At 39.0% G+C, this 20765-nt stretch overlaps 1 protein-coding gene across 2 annotated transcripts in view; it reads left to right on the forward strand.

The window, feature by feature from the left end:
- The window catches only part of large1 (LARGE xylosyl- and glucuronyltransferase 1), a 129219-nt gene that overhangs the window by 41722 nt on the left and 66732 nt on the right, over positions 1–20765 (forward strand). For both annotated transcript variants that reach the window (XM_071501550.1, XM_071501549.1), the window contains 4 exons: positions 6013–6311; positions 11740–11822; positions 19282–19405; positions 19478–19649. In XM_071501550.1, the coding sequence (XP_071357651.1) occupies positions 6013–6311; positions 11740–11822; positions 19282–19405; positions 19478–19649 (678 nt within the window). The remainder of the gene's footprint in view (positions 1–6012; positions 6312–11739; positions 11823–19281; positions 19406–19477; positions 19650–20765) is intronic.

Consider the following 20765-nt stretch of genomic DNA (forward strand, 5'->3'; position numbering starts at 1 on the left):
TGACCATCAGGGGGCGACTCCACTGGTTGCAAAAAGAAGTCATATTCTATAGAAGTCTATGGGAAAATGTCTCTAATTCTCACTTGGTTCTTTACCCCAGTAAACATTTTCTTAAGGAGTTTATGGTCTCAACTCTAGTTTCAAGTCTTGTTCAAAACAACATGATGTTACTTTTTTTTAAATTATGGTCCCATTTAGAGGAAAATAGAAGATAAAGTAGGGTTATGCATTGGGGCGTGGCTAACGTATGATTGACACATGGTGACTCAAGAGCCAATCAAGAGCAGTCCCTTTTCACGGAACCAATGATGCTGAAGTAGTCGTGAACTTGCTTTTGGGTGTGGTGTTGAATTTTCGTCTTAAAGCTTTTCACATACAGTTTGAATTTTGACCTTCCATCGTGTTTTCAGTTAGTGAAAGTTAATTTTAACATTTTGTTTGCCTAAAAATGTCTTGTTCAGCGTTTGGTTGTACCAAAAGACACACTAAGGAATAAGCTGTTCAGTTTATCCGGTAAGTACATTTCATTTTTAGCTTAAGTCTGTTTTCGCTAGCCAAAATTAGCATCCCCATTTCCCAAATAATAGCATACTTAAGATGAATTACGAATGCATCCTGCTAACCCAGCTAGCTAGCTAGCGTTAGCTGATTACCAAGCGTTTACTATACTAACGGGACCTAGCTCCGCCGGGGTGGATACCTGTTTACTGTAGAGGTGTTAATACATGCTTGAATATAATGTTAAAAGCCCAGTTAAAATTTACATATATCTGATGTTAAGGTACCAACGTTATTTTTTTGTTTCTGGAACACGCAGTCCAGGCGAAGTGTACTGCGTTAGTGAATTGTGCTCATATTGCCCTTGATTAGTGCAAGTTCTTAAAATGTCAATTTGGACATTGTGAAAGTTCAGGTGAACGTAACCTTTATGTAATTTAAATGTGGTTAACGTGTAGACTGCAAATTATGCTGACTGGAACAACAGAAGCCAATATTAAATTTTCTGATCAGGTCCACAGATCACAAGCGGCAGATAGTAGCTATAGCATTAATTGGATTTTTGATCCAAATATTGTTATTCAATCAAATATGCTCACAAAATATGCAGTAGCTTACCAGTTTTGTCACTGTGAAGTCAAGTGTTAATTGTGGTGTTACTTTTGATGTGTTGCAATACAGAGCGTTTAATATAACATATGTCTTCATACTTAGGTCCTTGTATGTGTGTCTATAAGTGTCCTGTGTTACACTGATGTCTGTCTTTTCACCTTTTGCAGAAGAAATTCTGTTTACACAAAAGGCACACGTTAGAATCTCTATTTAGAAACGCTGTTCATTCACGCTGATCATATCACAATACAGTGTGTTATGTATAATACACAATGTAGAAAATAACATTAGCACATAACATGTAGCAGTTCATACATTTAATACTGTAAGTGCATACACAATAGTCCTCAACTGAAAACCACTTCCAGTTCATGTGCCTCTGATGAAAGGACAGACCAGCTTTGTAGAAGTTTGTTTAATATTCTCTGTCCTTAGTGTTCACAGGTCTAGTTTCTTACTTTAACTTCTGCTGTTGTTGACAGGTGATGGTAACATTTTTAAAAACAGAATGTATAAATATTAAACTGATGGATCAACTTTAGTCACAACTTTCACAAATGAAAGTATTTCCCAATTTGAAATTTAAGGATCTTCACTGGACAACAGCTGGCACTGTCCAATCAGAACTGCAATCTGCAGCAGAGTGAAAGAAATTCATATTGCGTGTCCTTTTATGATTTTTCTTTTGTATTTGTACAGCTGATGTAAATTAGTTTTATTCATAACTACAGTTGTCATTGAAGTGTGTTTAATGTGCTTTTGCAATTTGTGATTGTAATTTTGTTTTATGAAATTTTAAATAAACCTACTGTAATTAAAGTGTGCTGAGAGCATTTTCTATTAACTACAGAAGTATTGCCTGGGTTTTCCAGATTTCCCATACACCTTGTGATTAATTTAACAGGACAGTTTGGCGAATTTGTGTTTTCAGTGTCATTGAAATTGTACAATCAGTACGTAAAACACATAGAAAGCTCAAACTCAAATATCTGTATATGTATATTTGTATTGTTTATGTTGTTTAATGAAGCTAACATAGAAATAGATTTGTAATCAAAAATTCTGGCAAAACCCCCATCAACACATTCTTGTATAATCTTGTATAAGTACAATACTGTGCATGTGGCTATTGTCAAAATTTATACCAGATATAATTCATACCATCAACAAACTTAGACCAAGAGATTCATAAATACTTTTATTGCTCCTTTAAAGACGACCAATTTCAACAATATCATAAACCATCAACAACAGTGGAAAGGTATGTAAAAGACTGTCATAAATGTAATAAATTAAGTAACTTTTATAGAAATAAAATACTTTCATGGATCAAGGTAAAGGTCACAACTTTGCATAATAAATTGTTCAATCCCTCATTTTTAGTAACAAGTAGTAGAAGTGTTAGACATGAGAAAACACAATATGGAGTTAATACTTCATGTATAGCTTACAGTGCTTGGTGCAGCAGTTGTACTCAATATAAGTAAAATCCAAAGCCTGGGTGAAGGAATACAAGCTGCCTTTACAATTTAAGTGAGGATTGTGGGTGAGCAGTCTGTAGGTTGGCTGTACAGTAATGCATAGTTGGAAAAAGCTGTTGGAGCTGTCCATATGTAATGCAAAAAATCCACAAGCCATTATTCATCATGAGTACTCGTGTGTAGTAAGCTTACAAGTATAGGGGGAGATGCTGTTCTGAAGCCTGTTCATGTGAACTGTTTCTTGGTTTACTTAGGTCACCATGAAAGGGACAGAAAGGCAACCACAGAGTATCTGAGTGTAAACTTGCCCCAGTGACAACCTCTCTAAATATGTGACGCTCTTGAGACAGCATTATAATTGAGAACTATGAACTACATGAACTATGAACTCTTTAAAAACTATTAACATTTTGTGACAGCTAGGTCAGAAAAAATATCATTTCCCCTCGTGGTGAAATGAATTCCATCTTGCAAAAATAGGCCAGGAGTGTCAAACCTTATGTTAGGGTGTTAGGGTGACAAAGCTGCCACTTGAACAATGAACATAAGTAGCCATAACATTGTTCACAAACTTGCGAGCCTTGTCGATCTTCCCTTCCACCTGCATCTCTGTGTTATGCCAGAAAAGATGATCTTCATGCCCAGGCACGGCAGGTGGAGGTGGTGCAGGTCCTCCTTGCTGTGACTAGGTTGATGCTTGACACATCCCCCAGGTCATTCCGGCCGCAGTGGATGAGGAGTACATCTGGTATTTTTCTTCCTTGTAGAAGAAAAACAGCTCTTCCACTTCAGACCACCCCAGCCAAACCAAGGTTGTGCCCCATGATCCCTGTAGCTCTCGGGGCTCAACGCCGGATATAGCTGTCCCCCATGATCCAGACCTTGGCTGGATGGAAAGAAACATTGTATTAGTGAGACATGTATGATATTCTAGTGAGAAAAAGGTAAAATAAGAAGCACTCTTATTAGATGAACTCCGCACAGTTATCTGAAAATACATCACTACCTCAGCTTAGTCGTAAAAAAAACAGTATGCTGGGTGGCCCGGTTGTTGAGTGGTTGGGGCGCGTACCAAGTGAGCGCAAGACGCTCTTAGCAGGCAGTCGCCGGTTCGACTCCCGACCAGCCCGACTCTTTCCTGCATGTCATTCCCCTCTCTCTACCCCCTTTCCTGTCAGTCTCCATTGTTCTATAATAAAGGCACAAAGAGCCCAAAAAAACAATAAAAAAAAAAAACAGTATGCTGTACTGTTGTACAATGAATAATAGAATAGAAACAAATACTCACTTCGGTGGGTGGGTGCTGATACTTATTCTTACAAAGAGAAAGAATAATTCCAACAGATGTTTGGATGCCTGTTTTCAACAATGAATTAACTGGAAAAACTAGCCAAACACTGAACCACATTTAATATTAATGCTCACTCACATGACGTTCAATCATACTTCATTCATTTAACTGGTAGAACACTCTTGAATCAAAAACACTGTTCTGTGGCGCAAAGCTTATTTCTGCTGATCTGCTGGGTCTCGAGGTCTCAAGCACACACAGCAGACACCAACAGTTCACTGTAATAACATTATCGTTCTGTAACTTAACTTAACACCGACAACCCGCTGTCATTGTTGACACTCATTAAGTCAGGTAACGTAACCTTTGATTCACAGAACCAATTTTAAAACTCAATTTCATAATGTACTATAATGTACTATTGATAAACAGTCTATGGTTTTACTACAAGATGTTTCACTACAGTTACATTACATCCATGCTTACACTGTGTGTAAGCTAACACACGGTAACTTTAGTTGCAATAACATTACTTTACTTATCGCTTGTGTAATATTTTCCAAATGTAGCCATGCATGCAATTAGCCATTAAAAGTACTTTAACACTTAGTAATAAAGTTTACTTCGACTTATGGAAAATGACTGATTGCGGATTCACATGGAGCAGCTTCACACCGAGCCTTGAACAGTCCGTCAGGTAACCAGTGTAGCTGGGTGTGCATAGTGACCTTGGCCTACCTCACTCCTCCGCAGCTCCACCCTCTCCTCCAAATATGGTTTCTTCTGGTTTCAAAAAACGAAGATGGCGATGTCCAAATTGTAAACTGGAGGATTTAAAACGGCAGTTCACTAACTAATGTGTGATGTCACGGTTGGCTGACACTTGGCCACATCAAATGGATTCATTTTGGGACATGGTCTGTTTTGTACAACCCTTTTGGTGCATCTCTCCAGGCTATGAACTAAACATGTGGCACCCATGTCCCCTATGGCTGGCTGACCTGAAGCCACATGACCGAAGGCCCAACCCATCCTTGAAGAGGCAGATATATATGTGTTCATATATGAATAGATGTTGTTTTTTTCTCTTTCTACTCACTGCAAGTGTTGGTGGAGTTTTGACCTCTTTGGACTTTTGTCTCTCTCCATGCACTGAAAGTAGGTGAAGTTGTACCAGAAACCTCACTTTGTCCTTATACTGATCCTCTGAAGTATGTGTAGGCCAGGCTCAGTATCAATCCTTAGGATTAGGTTGGGGTATCTTTACATCTGACACACACTGGCATAGAAATGTGACCAACTCTTTGTTCAGGCTTTTTCCATATATTTATGTGTTTTGGCCACCACCACAAAATAAAAAAAAGTTGGCATCTATGCATACTCTGTATTTTACAGACCAAGTCTAGTCTGGTTAGACTACTTTAGTGTGCTAAAGTAGTCTTTCATTTGACCACTTTTAGGCCAACAAAACAAGAAATATATTGTAAATAAATACATCAGTTCAATTTTTCCTCATCATAATGTTGTAATGTAGAAATTGGAGATGAATTAAACCTTTATACAGATAAAAGGAATACGCAAAAATTTAAATCATGAATAATTATAGAATTTTACAGACATTCTTTGTGTCTCCTCAAAATTTTCTGTGTGGGTGTAGAATTGTGTTGTTGTTTGGTTATTTTAGCTCAGTTCTGTGAAACAGGGTCATGGATTTAGACAGAATATAGCACTAAATTTTTTTTTTAAGTAGTTAGAAATAATTTAATTGTTGGGGTTAATCTTTTTATTTGGTTACAGAACCTCAGTATTTAAAATAAATATTTTTCTGTTTGTTCATTAAATGTGATTAATGTGTGATGATTCTTTGTTGGATTCTCAGAATAAATCTGAATCATGAAATAAGGTATAGACATGTCATATTGATAACTGCAATATAAAATGACCCAATAGAAGACTTTGTCCATATTGCTTTCTCCTAACATGCAGCAGCATTGTGTTAATAGATCCACTGCAGAAACAATGGAGAGCAAAACAGAGTTTGATGGCAGACATATTTTAATAATGTTAAACTAATGTTAAGCTCTAGTCAATCCTCATGTTAAATTCACTTTTCCCTGACCCCACCCACAGTGAAGCCCCTCCCACTCTCTCCATTGGAAGTCCAGTCATCAAGGCCAGTGGGTGGAGCAGGTGAACGGCAGGCCTTAGAGCTGCGGGTCCGGGCAGTGGAGGAGGAGAACCGTGCACTGCGTCGGGAGCTCAGCCGGCCACCCAGGAGCCCGTCAGCACGCCTTCCAAACAGCAGGCACCGTGGCAACCAAAGCCGAACCCATTCAGAAGAGGGCACTGGGGACAATGAGGGCCAGAAAGCTGCTGCAGTGGGTAATAGTTCAGACTGTGTGCAGCAGCCAGTGGTCGATAAGTGCGAGGTGAGATACATTTAAAGTGCATTTGTCATAGAAGCTTAAACTACAAGATGTTCATTTGGTAACTTTTTCTGCAGGAATGCAATATGACATTGAAGGTAGTTCCCAGGAACAGGAGTGCCATTAGCACATTGTGAGACCATATTATAGACTGGCATTAGCTTTCTATTAGCCTACTCCACCTGCAGTCATGGTGTTGGTGTGCTGTTAGGATATGGCTCTCTGTCAGAAGGCTGGATAACATTAGAGCTTTAACACGGCCATGCTGTGAAACCCATACAATAGTACCTCACAGCACCACAGCACATAACTGTTTAGCTCGGTGGGACTTTGTCTAGATGACAATCAGGTGTCGTGGTACAGTTTCAGGATCCTGGCTCAGTACTGAGAAAGTGGGTAATTGATTTTGACAGTATTCTTCAACCTTTACATTTTTTAAGTGTTTTGATAAATAGTCAGTGTAGTGGAGGTGCTGGAGTGAGACCTCTGAACAAAGTGGAGGAATTAACTAATTCTTTTCTGACTGCAATCTCCACAGAACAGTTGTGATCACTCTGATGTTTGATAATGCAAATCAGGAACCCACACAGTTATATCCATGCCACTCATTTATTTTAGATGCAGAATGTGGTTGAATGTGGTTTCTACACAGACAAAGTAAAATAAACTTAAACAGAAATGAAGAGTATGCATGATTATTAAACATAAAATATGGCATAAAACACAGTAAATTCTAATCCAATAAGGGAAATATCAATATAATATAATGATGCAATTCAGAATACACATTAATGGAGAACAATGTATGCTATTAAAGCGTCTAACAAATGAGCGACGGTCCATTGATCGCCGCGTTGGTCTACCATACAGTAAATTATAAGTTACAAAACATCCTGATCGGATGATAAGAACTTGTAACTGGCACCGACGACACCGTCACACATAAACGAACCAGACGTGACCGTCAGAAGATAAATATGAATGAACGGTGACAGTAGTACACGTCTTCAATAATAAACAAAACAACTCCCAGCTATGATCATATAGTCCAAACCGCGACGGCTCCACTTCCCCGACTCTCGTCGTTCTCCTCCTCAGCACAAACAATTGATCAGCCAGGTGATCGGAGACCCTCACCGCACCACGCCAGCACCACATGCACAGGGATGCTGATCATCAATGAACTGGGTGACCTTCTGTGCAGTCAGTGTAAATATATGTTTACATTTACATTTACTCATTTGGCAGATGCTGAGGGACATCACTAAAGTTTAGTGCAAAGTCAGATCATGATATATGGGCCGGTATTAATTTTAAAATGTAAACATATAACATAAAGAGATCTTTGATAAGTATCCTGAAATTTAGATATTAAAGAAATGTGGCTGACTTATGTTTTGAAAGGGACAGTTTAAAAAATAAGCCTGTCATGGGTGGACAAATTGTAAGACACTGTCTCTAAATGATCTCAAACATAACTTTGACCTTACTGAGATTTCTTGTTGCTTATTGACCAACATGTGGCAGTACTGGTATAGCTTCAGCAGGCTAATAATAGCCCAGCCAGTTTGGTGGTTAGTTGGGTTAATGATGATATTCTGTTCTCCCTATTATCAACAAACCCCATGCTAAGTGCCAAACCAACTATGAATGCTAACAAGTGTTGTGTGTGTATCAGAGCCTGATGATATACTTTATTATCTTCATCTGTGCCATAGAGTTCCACTGTTTCCAGAAGCCTTTAAAAACACATCAGTGAGCCACACTGTTACACTGGGTGACATGTGCCTTCATTACTATGAACACACACACTGTAGTTTATTTTGACTCAATCCCACATACACCATCCTGCAGCTAGAAATACTCACTAGAGTTCCAAATGTGGATAATCCACCGCTGAAAATACTCCCAGACAAATGCCTTAGTTCCACCTTTTTGAGTATTGTTTGGTAAAAGTTATGGTGATCAGCTTTTTAAGGAAATTACTGAGCCTTGTTAAAAATGAAGGAGATATTTGTGACATTTTTTTTTTATGCTTCGAGTAGGAACCAAACATTTAGGAGCTAACAGTTATTTTCTTCCGTCATTATTGTGGTTTTGGTCTTTTCATGGGATTCACAGACAATAAGAAAAGTGCAGAATAACAAGAGACTGGATTTTATGTGGTGAAACTGAGGTTTCCCCTAGCAAAGTCGTTAGTAGAGGCGGTAGTGGAAAACCCCAGACTGTCCATACAAACTTAAAACTAACTTCAACATGATGCAGACTTTGTCGGGAAAAACTGTTTCCAGCTGGTGATTACCAACTAACTTCACCCTCAGCAGCTGTCCATACGTTTGAAGTTGGACAAATCCCCACACTGCAATATGCTAAAATATGTGATAAAATCAGTCCATCACCCGCTGAGCTGAATCAGACAGATTCTTATGCACTTCAGCTCATTGTCACTGTAATTACTTGATGACAGTTAAAAGAGTCACGTCACTTATTAAAAACATACCTTTTGCTGTGTGATGTAGTCCTACTGCTTGTTTTCCCTGAAGTTTAATAAACCAAATATTATATTTTATCAATCATTTCTTCTGACTGCAGGTACTCTTTAGGTCTTTACGTCCCTTCCACTATGAAACAGGAAGAAATCCTGATGATATGATGTGATTGGAGGACTATGGTAACTCTTCAATTTACAGACTGTTAATTATGTAGTACTTACCTTGAAATTATTTTATTTTGGGCAGCAACAATGTTGACATGCTGACAGGTAATATATGAGACTTGGTTTTACCTGCTATCAGCCTGTCTTAAAAAGCAAGAAGGGATATGAATGCTATAGATTTTAATGGTAGCCTATAGAGAAATGACCCTCCTGTCTTACCCTGTATGTGGGCTATACAACATACCATGACTGTTAATTCCCTTATAATTGCTTACCGCCCCTCTTTATTCTGCGGCATTTACACTTTGCAATTACCTTAATTCCTGGTATTTATAATATTCCACTTGTCATTTTACCGATTTAACTTTGCTGTTATTTCTTGGCAATTTCTTAGCATTACCACAGAATTACTACATAATTGTCATCCTCCTTGGCTGTTAGTTCATGGTAATTTCTTCACATTACTAAATTTCTAGGTAATCACTACATAATTACGTCCTGTACGTTAACTACTGACTATGCTTATTTTCCAGTTATTAGAAAATAGCCTATACATTTTCCTTAAGTGATAACTCCACTGATTTTAGAAAAGCCTGTCTCCAGGTGGTGGGGAGCACTACAGCATAAGTGAAAACAAGTTTTATAAAGCCTCCTGAGTCTCCAGAGAAAGGTGTGTGAAATGATAAATGTGCTCATGTGGTGTCAGTTGAGTCTGCGTTAATTAATTCTGAAGAAGACAAGTTTGAAAATTTAAAGATCTGGGGCTGTCAGACTGAGCTGTCAGTGGTCAGGTTGCATTGTGGATAATGTGCCCACCAGGCTTTGACAAGGAATAAGAATCCATGGAATAAAGATGATATCTCTAATTCTGTTGTATCGATTTTTATCTTTTTTTTCTTTTTTTTTAACTGTCCAACGTCAGTCAGGCTGTAGGAGTACAAAGCTAAATCGGTGCATTCCAAAAATGGGATATCAGTCAGTGCAGAGTCTCACTGTCACTTTAATTAATGTATTATGAATGTTTGAAGAAAGGCTACATATGAATACCTTCATGATACATTTTCTTATCTCTTTATAGCTTAGATTAAGAATGAAAAACGAAAACTGAGCTGATTTTCCTCCTTGCACACAGACACGCATTTTCTCACTGGCAGGTGTGTGTGATTTGAGTGTAGTGCTCTGAATAAGCATATGCCCCCAGATCGTTTCTTATCACCACTCTTTACCTTCCTCCCACATCAGCTGTCATTCACACAGTTCTTAGCTACAACCAGGCATTGTTCAAAAGGCAGCTGACTGCAGAGAAGCAGAGCTGCTTCAGGGTCGGGAGGGAAGAGTTGTAGAGAAGGCTCTCTGACTGTAGCCCCCTTCCAGCAGTGCTTGAACATAACCCAAGCTCATTTGGAGGGTTAGCCTGGCTGCCCTGATCCGGACCGGATCCGGACCCCTGCTGGGAGATTACTGTAGAAACTGTGAGAGGGGAGAATAAAGTGCACAGGGAGTTTTAACATGTCTGACAGGGACGGACGGACGGACGGACGGACGGACCGACCGACCGACATTATTGATCCCTAGGGAATGTTCAGCTGGTGAAATGCTTCAAAGGAGGGAAACTCTAACTCTGCCTGAAGGTCATATTGTAGAAATGAGCAAAAATCACACTTCAGATAGCGTCAATTAATGTAGAATTAGTTGAGTTGAGTAAGTTGAGTAAGCTAACCTTCAGTCAAGCAATCTTCCCTGGGCATTTCACATAGTAAATTACAATTAGTGTGTGTGTAAGTGCATAAAACCTTGCACCCACAAAGAAATTAGCCAGTCCAAGGGAGTAAGCAATGAACAACTGAAGAAGAATCTGGGATGGGGCAAATGAGGCCCAACAGGTGAAATTTTCATCAATAAAAAATCACTAGTCGTTTGGTCACAACACCTGATAAATAATAGTAAGAAATCATCATTAACAATAAACTCATCATGAATCGTAGGAACAATAGGTAAATAGAGTTTATAGAAAATACTTTATAAATATACTTAAATACAAAACAAAATGTTGCATTGAACAGTACAATCTAAACATAAGTATAAGGTGAAGTTGGTGCATATAAATACACTCAGCGAGCACTTAATTAGGAATACCACACTAATACAGTTTAGGGCCTCAAACAGCCTCAGCTCTTCATGTCATGGATCCACAGATGATGAAACTTTCCTCTGAGACTCTGCTGCTCCTGCTGGAAGTCTGTCCATTCTCCTCTGACCTCTGACCTCTCTCACCAACACAGAGCTGCTGCTCACTGGATGGTTTTGTTATCAGCTCCATTCTGAGTAAAAACTGTTGTGTGTGAAAATGCTGGAGATCAGCAGTTTCAGAAACACTCAAACCAGTCACAGTAAAAAAGTTCAAAAAAGTTCTCCAGCAGTTTTCTCAACTATCACCAGACAGAAATAGATTGCTGAATAAACAGATATTCTCCATGCCTGAATGTTTTGCTGCAGTGCATATGTAGTTCACTTGATATTATTGTGGTTGATCGCAACCCTTGATACCATGATGTGAGTTAATGAATGTTCCAATTTATAATTTGACATCTTCTGAAAATAAAACAGTGCTTTCTGCTTTATACCTACAAATGACATGTTTTTCTTTTTTGGTAGTCCTCAGCAAATTATAAATCTGTCAATATTTTTGTACCATGTGTCATGCAGAATGAATGTCTGTTTTTCTTTTTAATTTCAATATATCCCTTCTAATCCTTGGCTCACTTTCCTCCACAGACGATCCATGTGGCCATCGTATGTGCAGGTTATAATGCAAGTCGAGATGTGGTGACACTGGTGAAATCAGTCCTTTTCCACAGGTACAGCAATGCTCTTTTTTCCTCTTATCCTTCTTACACTCACCCTGTCTCATAGAAAGCACATCTACTACTAATTTTCAACAGCAAGTACATTTTGAAGGTAATAACACCGGGTTTCCATTTGGTTGTAGCATTCAGAGGAAATGTTGTTAACCAGTATCAGTAAAATGTTCACCGAAAGCACGCAGTATTTGAACTGTTTTTCACCAAATATCCTGTTAGCTATATTAAACCAGTTTATAGTTATTTTTAAGCACTGGAAAGGATTTAGGTTTGCTTTTAGAAATGGCGGCACACAAATAAAAAAAGGAAAAGAAAGAAAAAGATATGCTATACTATAACCTCCACTGGACTTTTTATTCACTAACCCTATGTAAAACCACATTTACTTTCCTTGCTAGAGAAAAATGTATGAGAGATAGATCTGTTTGCATCTTGACTTCAAAGAACACTGTGCTTTACTAGGTTGTTTGTCATCTGTGCCAAATTCTTTCATATCTTGATGAACATATTAACTGTAATTGAAAATACAGATTCAGTTTTTTTTTCCATCCCAAAGAACATTTAGGGGTAGTGAGGTAATTTTTTCAGACCTGAGTAGTGTCAGTTGGTCTTCTCTTGAGTGTCCATAGGATCCCAACAACCTGCAACAACACGGTGAGGAAGGTTATATGTAGCCTGTGAGCCAAAGCCTAGGGCAAAAAAGCCTTTTAGAGACTTCTAGTTATAGTGGCCACCTGAGAAGACGTGTCTCAAACTGCTCTGCTTTAGCTTTTATAAGTCCTGCTGAAAACTCTCTCAACTGCAACAAAACTTCATAAGGTTGTGCTAGTGTGGGTGTTGTAATGCCGAGGGGTGACAAATTGAGCAAAGAAAAGAGCAAAGCGTCAAAGCAGCCAAAGTTAACTGAATATCGTCTTCCTACTGAAACTCAGAAACCTGGCTGAAGAGAAGGCTTGCAGAGAAGGGGAACTCTTGCAAAGGCAGAAGCAATACTGGCTGCTTTAAGCTCCATGAAAACAGAGTTCTCATCATGATTTGATGAAGTTATGATGGCAATGGAAGATATGAGGAAGGTGATAAGTGACTGCACTGAACAATTTAACAACTTGAGACTAGTGGGCCTACTAGAGGGAGGCGAAGGATGGGATCTGTGTTCCTTCCTGGAGAAAGGGATCCAGAGATACTGGATGCTGCGAATCCCCAGTGTGGTTTTACTTGGACGTGGCCACAGGGTAACACCAACTGAGGAAACAATGCAACCTAGTTAACCTAGTTCCCCAGGAGCTGCGCAACCTAGGTATCCGACACAGAGTGATTTATCCTGAGAGACTGTTGGTGACACGTAAAGAGTGCACCTGCACTTTCAAAACCCCAACCGAAGCAAAAGAGTTTCTCAAATCAAAGATATACTGGGAAGATATGAACATGATCAACATTAGCAGGACAACACATAATAGCAGGGGATTTTAATTGTACACTAAACCCCAGTAAGGATATATCTACAGGACTAGACCACTATCATAACAGGACTAGAACAGAGTCAGATGCACCAAATCAAAGGTGTCTCTTAAGTGGATGTTCTGAACCATTTCCTTATTTAATAGAAGATTTGTCTTATTTATTTATTTATAGTTTATATAGTTATTTTCAGCACTTCACTATAAAGAAACAGAAAATGGGATGGGCATGGGAATGAAGCAAAACCAAGACAGACAGCTGCCTGTTAAATGGGGTGAAGAAGATTTCCTGTCAGACCTGAAGGGTGGAGCCTCCACTCACATAGGAGCCCTTAACTATTCAACAGTGTGAAACATCACTTGGTGTTCAATGTGTGCCATTAGTCTTATGTAAACATGAATAATGAATGGTGTATTATGCGTTGGAGATGGAGGGTCCATTAGTAATCAGTCAGTGTGCATTCAGCATCACTGCTTCTAATGGCACTACTTGTTAATTAGCTCCAAAGCTGCAGGTGAATTAATCATAAGTGCAATTATAATTTAATTTCATATTGATAGAAACTTAGCTCTAACTCCTGCTGCTAGAGACTGTGTCATTTATTTTCTTTGACCACAGATACTTAAGCAGCACAGCACCTGTTTCTTTCATTTCATCCTGGCAGAAGTAACATAAGACTTCTGTCAGGATAAAATATGCCTCTTAATAAAGCAATTGGGGTTCTAAACAAAAAATTCAGTGAAATTACTGTTTACTGAAATAACTTGTTGCTTATTTTTAAATATTCTAATTTTTTTGTTTTGTTGTCAAGCGTCCAAATGGTTACAAATAAGAATCAAATCCAACTGTGTCTTGCCAATAAGTGAACATTTAACTCTTTGTAACTATCTGAAGCAATTGGCATGAAATGACACCTGTTTGTTTTTTTGTTTTTTTCTAAGAGTCAAAATTCTTTCAGATCAGAACACGCAGATGTCATGAACTTTCTGCTGGAATCAGCTGAGCTTATTCTCTCCACTGTTATCATTTTCCATTTAGTCTTGTTAAAAATCCTTAACAAACTCAGCCCTTGTAATCCTCAAATACAGACTTTTTATGAACAGAATCTAGCTTCTACATTGCAGTGCAAATAGGCAGCTAATGCAGCATGACTTTTCATGGTTACATTTATCAAAGGTGAATAAATATCGCTTAAAATCCCTTAAAAAACCAAAAACAAAAAAGTGCCAAGTGCCATTATCATTTTATCAAATTCATTTTATTAAATTCTATGAAATATTTAAAATGCCAATATTAAAACAATCAATGTTGTGCAATGTGCAGTGCATAAGATATTTATGTATGTTCTGTCACAACAAAGTGAATCACAAATGTACAGGCAGCAGCATGTCCCCCACAGGAAAGCGTTTAAAGTGAAGGATGTCTATCGTGGCCATCAGCTCTGCACCCAACTGTGATTGGACTATTGATTGATTTTCTACTCAAATCAATTGATTGTTTTTGTGGCCACAACTGGAAAATGTGATACGCAGCACAGGGTGTGAAATGTTGCTGAAATGGATCTGAAACACTGTAATAACAGCTCTAGGGCTCTGACTCATACAACTAATTTTACAAATATCAAATCCATGATTACCGTGGGATATGTTATTGAAACATCAAAACAAATTACAATTGTGTAGAACTTTTATTTTTTATTAGAAAATGTCCTAGAACATGTTTAGTACCATCTACACGCCAAATTAAGATTTTTCTGTAATTTTGAAAATAAGGCAAGGTCACTGTGCCATAAGAGTGGAAGTAAAGAGAGAGGAGTCTGAGGTTAGTTTAGGATTAGGTTGACAAAATAATGCTCAAAGTGTTAGGTTCCCTATTAGGTTAGGACCCCGGAGCAGAGACGCACAGAGACAGGAGTTAGAAACTGAAAACCTCTTTAATGACACGAACCCAAAAACAGTCCAACAGAGCAGGCGAAAAGTGGCAGGAGGCTGGCAGGCAGGTGAATGGCTGGACAAACAGAGCGACGGAGAATCTGGAGACTGGGTAGCCGGGGAACCGCATGCAGGGAGAGCGCATGGAATAATCTGGCAGAGAGTGGGTGATGAACCGGGGGTTTTAAACTGGCTTAATGACTAATGGGCTGCAGGTGGGTCAGGCTTCCACTGCTGCACCACGCCCCTGCCACACACAAGCTCTGCAGGGAAAAAACAGAAAAAGGGAGGGGGAACAGAAAGAGAGCAAAAAGTGCAACAAACAAAAACATACAACTCAAAACCGTAACACAAAGTGTATAATGATTCCTTTCTTAAATCTGAATCATGTGGAGGGTAGGGTTTTCCCTCAATTCAACAGATTTGCACTTCTTTTTTTTCTCTTGGGTGTGGGGACAGAAATTGTGGGACAAAGGACACTGATTGTCAAGATGACCTGCAGCTCTTATCAAATAGTCTCTTCAGCTGCATTTCTTCCCTACATTGTTGGTTTGTGATGCAATATTGAATATGCTATAAATTCCCTGTGAAACCAGATTTGAATGATGCAGTATTCCATTCTTTTTAGTCACCATACTGTCAGTTAATTTCCTGCAGTGCTATATTGTTTAGTCTGCACTGTAAATCATATATTTGCCATCAGTTCATCTCTTGCCTCAGTGATCGAGAGGCCTGTAGAATTGCTCATTGTGTGACTGATGCTGTTCCACCCGAAAGATGGCCTCTTTCTGGTGTATTCAGTCATACTGCAGGGCTTCTCATCATTGTGATATGTCCAACAGCAGCTGTGTGTCCTGGTGGGATAATCCATGACGACAGCATCAGATGTGTCTCTTCTTTATCAGAAGCAAAGACTGAAGTAACACAGTGTTGTGTAATTGCAACACATACTGTTAGCATTACACATACTGTTACTTATGGGTCACCCTGACCCCCTCTTTGGGAGGGTGTTGGGGTGAATAGCTGGAAGTACAGTGCGTTCTTTTGACACCAGAAACCACAGTGCACATGTCATCTCCTACCAAAAGTCAGCAGTGGTTTCATTTAACCATGACTACCTTCCCCTGCCTTCCTTACATGTCCTGCCAGTGGGGCTGCTTGTAGGGGTAAACTGGAGGACAGTGACAAACAACCAATCCATGTATCTATTACCACATAGATTGGAATAGATGAGAAGAAACAGAAAGTTATCAATGACAGCATCCCTATGGTGGGATCAGATTGACTGACGTACTAGGTAAATTGTTATAGAAACAGTTGCTTATAAATGTTGCTTTGGGGCGGTTTTCCCCATCCACACTAAAACGAGACTAAAACACTTGAATGGTTGGCATGACTGTAAAAGTTGCTTAGTGTGAATGGAAGGCCAAACAGAGTTGAGTTGATCTTTGTAATTCTTCATGTAAACCACACTAAACAGTGTGTGGTGCAGATACCGATGCACCAGCGCCAGTCACTGGTGTCTGCACTGATACTGACATTATTAAGAGAACCTCAATCTACATTATGTAATTCAGTTTTTCTGCCTTTAGCTGCATTTATTCAGTCACGATGAGCTGATGACTCAGGCTTTAGTGCTACAGTCATTCCTGATAACAGTGCCTTATTTATGACCATGTATATCTATGTAATGGCATTATCACAGAAGAACCTCCATTCAGCCATGTGTATTTGCTGTGGTCAGCTACTGCTGATATTAACTCATCAGTTCCTGATATAGATTTTCTTCAGCCAGATTTACACATAATTGGCTCTCTCTGTGTAGAAGCTGCTTTGAAAAAGTGCACGAATGAAATAGATTTTGTCCTGTTAAACAAAGCACAATAAAGGACAGGGGCTTAGGACTGACAGTACGTCTTCTTGACAACAACTCAGCTAAAGTGCACAGAAGACTATACATATGCAGAAGCATATAATTAAAACAACTATAAAGAGACAAAACAACCACAAAGTCATGCAAAACGACCACAAAGAGACAAAACAACCACATAATTACCACAAAGACACAGAATTAACACAAAGAGATGCAAAATGATGAAATGAGAATTATAAAACAACAATAGAAATTAACAACTACAGTAACTACAGAGACGAAGAATGGTTACAAAGAGACACTACAAAACTACTACAAGATGTTGGCATGTCTTTTGCTTTGGTTTCTTTGGTCTTATAATGAAGCAACATTTGTAAATCTAGAACTACACAATGCTGGTAGATACCATAAGAGGAGCTGTTCATGTTACATGTTGTAGACGAGTTGAACACGATGGTGTGTTTGGGTTCAGGTCTGGATATGGTAAACCTGAGGTTGGTTATAACAACACAGTCTTCTGAGAGATTATTAGGGGGTGATATGCAGTACCCTAACTTTTGAGAGAGAACCAGTTGGGTCAGTGCATCCCGACTCTACACACAGTGGAAGTAACTTCCTGTTTGCATCACGGTGAATTCTCCGGTTCAAGACAGTCCTTCACTCCTGTCTTTGTCAATGCGAGCACAATTAATCCAAATCAGTGTCCACTCAGAAAGTCTTCAGTGAAACAAGTTAACAACATCGCATTAGAAGATTAGGTGATCAGATTATTATGGGCCCAGCCCTGATAAATCAGGATGTACTTGTCATATTTTCTTAGTTACTGGCATCATCCCAAGCACCCAATGAAGGCCTTGTTCCTGTGGATGTGTGTGGATGTGGATCTGTTTGTACTGCTGTGGCTTATGGCTTGTATGAAGCCAGAGTTCTGAAACATTTTGACAGCTCCCAGCCTCCTGTACTTATTGAGCAAGTGCAGCTGACACATTCATTACCAAAGTCATTCACCACAAGACACCCAGGGGTGCTCACATCTTCAGTTCCGTGCCTACACTGTCCTGATGTAGGACATGTTCAGTCTTCTCTGAATGAAGCTTTGGGCATCCTCCCCACATTCCCAAATTATATATATTACTAAAGGTGACTAATAGTCTCAAATGAAGGCCAAGTATACTGTGGAACCCTTAACTGGATTTATGTTAAACATCTCTATCAAAAAAAATCAAATGAAAAAATCAATCAGGAACTATGTGACAAAAGAAGAAGTAAATACCACTACAAATCTGACCAGACATGTCATTACTGCCTATATCTACAGTTAAAAGTCTTGAAAGTATTCCAGTTTTATTGAAGTGTAATAATAAACAACTGCAGGAATCTTGCAAAGGAAAAGTCTGGTGTTATACTGTATTTTTCTTGTCAAAAATGTAGCCAGAAAACAACAATGTGATGATCTGTCTCAGTATTTTCCATTTCCGAGCCCATTAGTCACTACAGAAGAAGTAAATCATAAATAAAATGGCTCAAAAATATGTAGTTTTATGTTTTTAAAACACTCAAACAGGAAGTGGCAGTGCGTTGGTTTGGGGCTGTTATTAGTGGCGGATTAATCCACATTTGATGCAGTAAGATGGTGAATGTGGGACTGAGTCAAAATAAACTACAGTGTGTATGTTCGTGGTGATGAAGAAACATGTCACTCAGTGAAACACTGGGGCTTCTTGGTGTGTTTTTGGACAACAGTGGAGCTCTACTGAATGTCACAGAGGAATTAGATACATCAGGCTTTGCACACACAAACTTTTCCTGATTTACAATAAACATTTGTAATTGAATGGTCACTTGCTGAAAAACGGATATTAGCGGGTTTTCTGTGATATTTCATGATGCAATATGCCAAAGTATAAAATACAAATTTCTAAGTTCCTTTATGATGTGAAATGTCAGGTTTTTTGACAAGTTGATGTGGTTTTTCAGAATGGTTTTGCTTCCTAGTTAATTCAGACATTGTTCAACTTTAATTCACAGTTTTCCTGAATTTAGAAACCAGACAAATATTTTTAGTGGAGCAGTGGTGGAGAACACCCAGTGCGAATGTGTTGAAGCTTAAGAAATATCTAGTAAGTTGTTACTGAGGAAGAACAATTAACTTATTCAACCTTTGATGTGTGTGTGTGTTTATGTGTATCCCCAGACGGAACCCCCTACATTTCCACTTCATCACAGACTCCATCGCTCAGCAGATCCTATCCTCTCTGTTTCACACCTGGATGGTTCCTGCTGTCAGGGTGGACTTCTACGATGCAGATGAGCTGAAGGTGAGAAAGATTTTAACTGGATTAACAAACTAAATTAGCAAACAATCCAATTCCCGTGTTGGTGTTTTTCAGTCTGAGGTGTCATGGATCCCTAACAAACATTACTCTGGGATCTACGGTTTGATGAAGCTGGTGCTCACCAAGACTCTGCCCTCCGATCTGCAGAGAGTCATCGTTCTGGACACAGATATTACCTTTGCTACTGATATTGCTGAACTTTGGGCTGTCTTCCACAAGTTTAAAGGTAAAACAGTTTCTGTTTTCTCACTCTGTGCAAGTTGAGATGGATATTTTACCAAGGATTTGACCTGTTTGGTTTTTTAAAGGCTGTTTTGTCCTGAAACTGAGACTGCACGTTATTGTCTGGCATCATGTAGATAGATGAGGTATCTAAAGTTAAACCGTTAATTTAAACCAAATTAACAGTTTAACTTTAGATACCTCATCTATGACTATAAGCTCTACTCTCCAGCTCTGACACTGCACTAAAACTAAGTGTGGAGATAGGTCTGGTAGGGTTTATAAAGTGTAATATCGTCATCAGCTGATGTTAACCCTAACCCAGTCACATTCCTGTTTGGTGCGATGGGCTTCAAACTTTTTCTTTTTTCTTTTTTGTGCTGATGTGGAGTTTGTGTTGTTTGTGTCTGTGTTGTGCTGTGAGCTGGTCGTTTGTTGACGTTAGCTGACACCATTTCTAAGCTAACATTAGCTAGTGTTGCACACTGTTGTTGCTGTAGGGTAGTGGAGGAGCGACACTGAGGCAAGGCACTTGGGAGGATAGTCCCAGAAAATTTAGCCTGAGTCCTGGAGATAGAAATCAGTCCAGAGGCTGAGACAGAGAAAGAAACTGTCAGTGGAAAACTCTAAACAGTTAGTTGGTTGATTAGTTGTCTAATCTTGTGTCAAATGTGAAGACACATAAACTACTGCTAAATAAACTGCTAATTTTAATTTAGTCCAACAATCCTGGTGTTCTCCAGGACAGACTTTCTGAAAGTGTGTACTATTATGTCCATGTCTACACAATATGACTGTTAAAACTAACAGTAGCAAAGCCCTCTTGAGAAAGCTGGACTAAAAGTCCCCAGGCAGCACACATTAGAGCAGTATGGACATGACAAGCAACTGGAATCAGTACGATATGTCAGCTCTTAAAATTCTCTCAGGGTTATAACAACAAAGCCAATCATTGTCCACACATATAAGATATGGCAACAGAGAGCTCTCCTCCCAGTACAGGCTCCTCTGCACTCACTTTCTATACCTCCAGGTTAGACACTGTATCATCTCGGAGCAAGCTGGACATCTACAAGCACTGGAATAGTTGCCTCTGGATCATAAAACTCATGACCATCTA

Source organism: Trachinotus anak, unplaced genomic scaffold (assembly GCF_046630095.1).
Source record: "Trachinotus anak isolate AG129_WGS33_773 ecotype Australia unplaced genomic scaffold, CSIRO_AGI_Tana_v1 ptg000018l, whole genome shotgun sequence".
Lineage (NCBI taxonomy): Eukaryota > Metazoa > Chordata > Actinopteri > Carangiformes > Carangidae > Trachinotus > Trachinotus anak.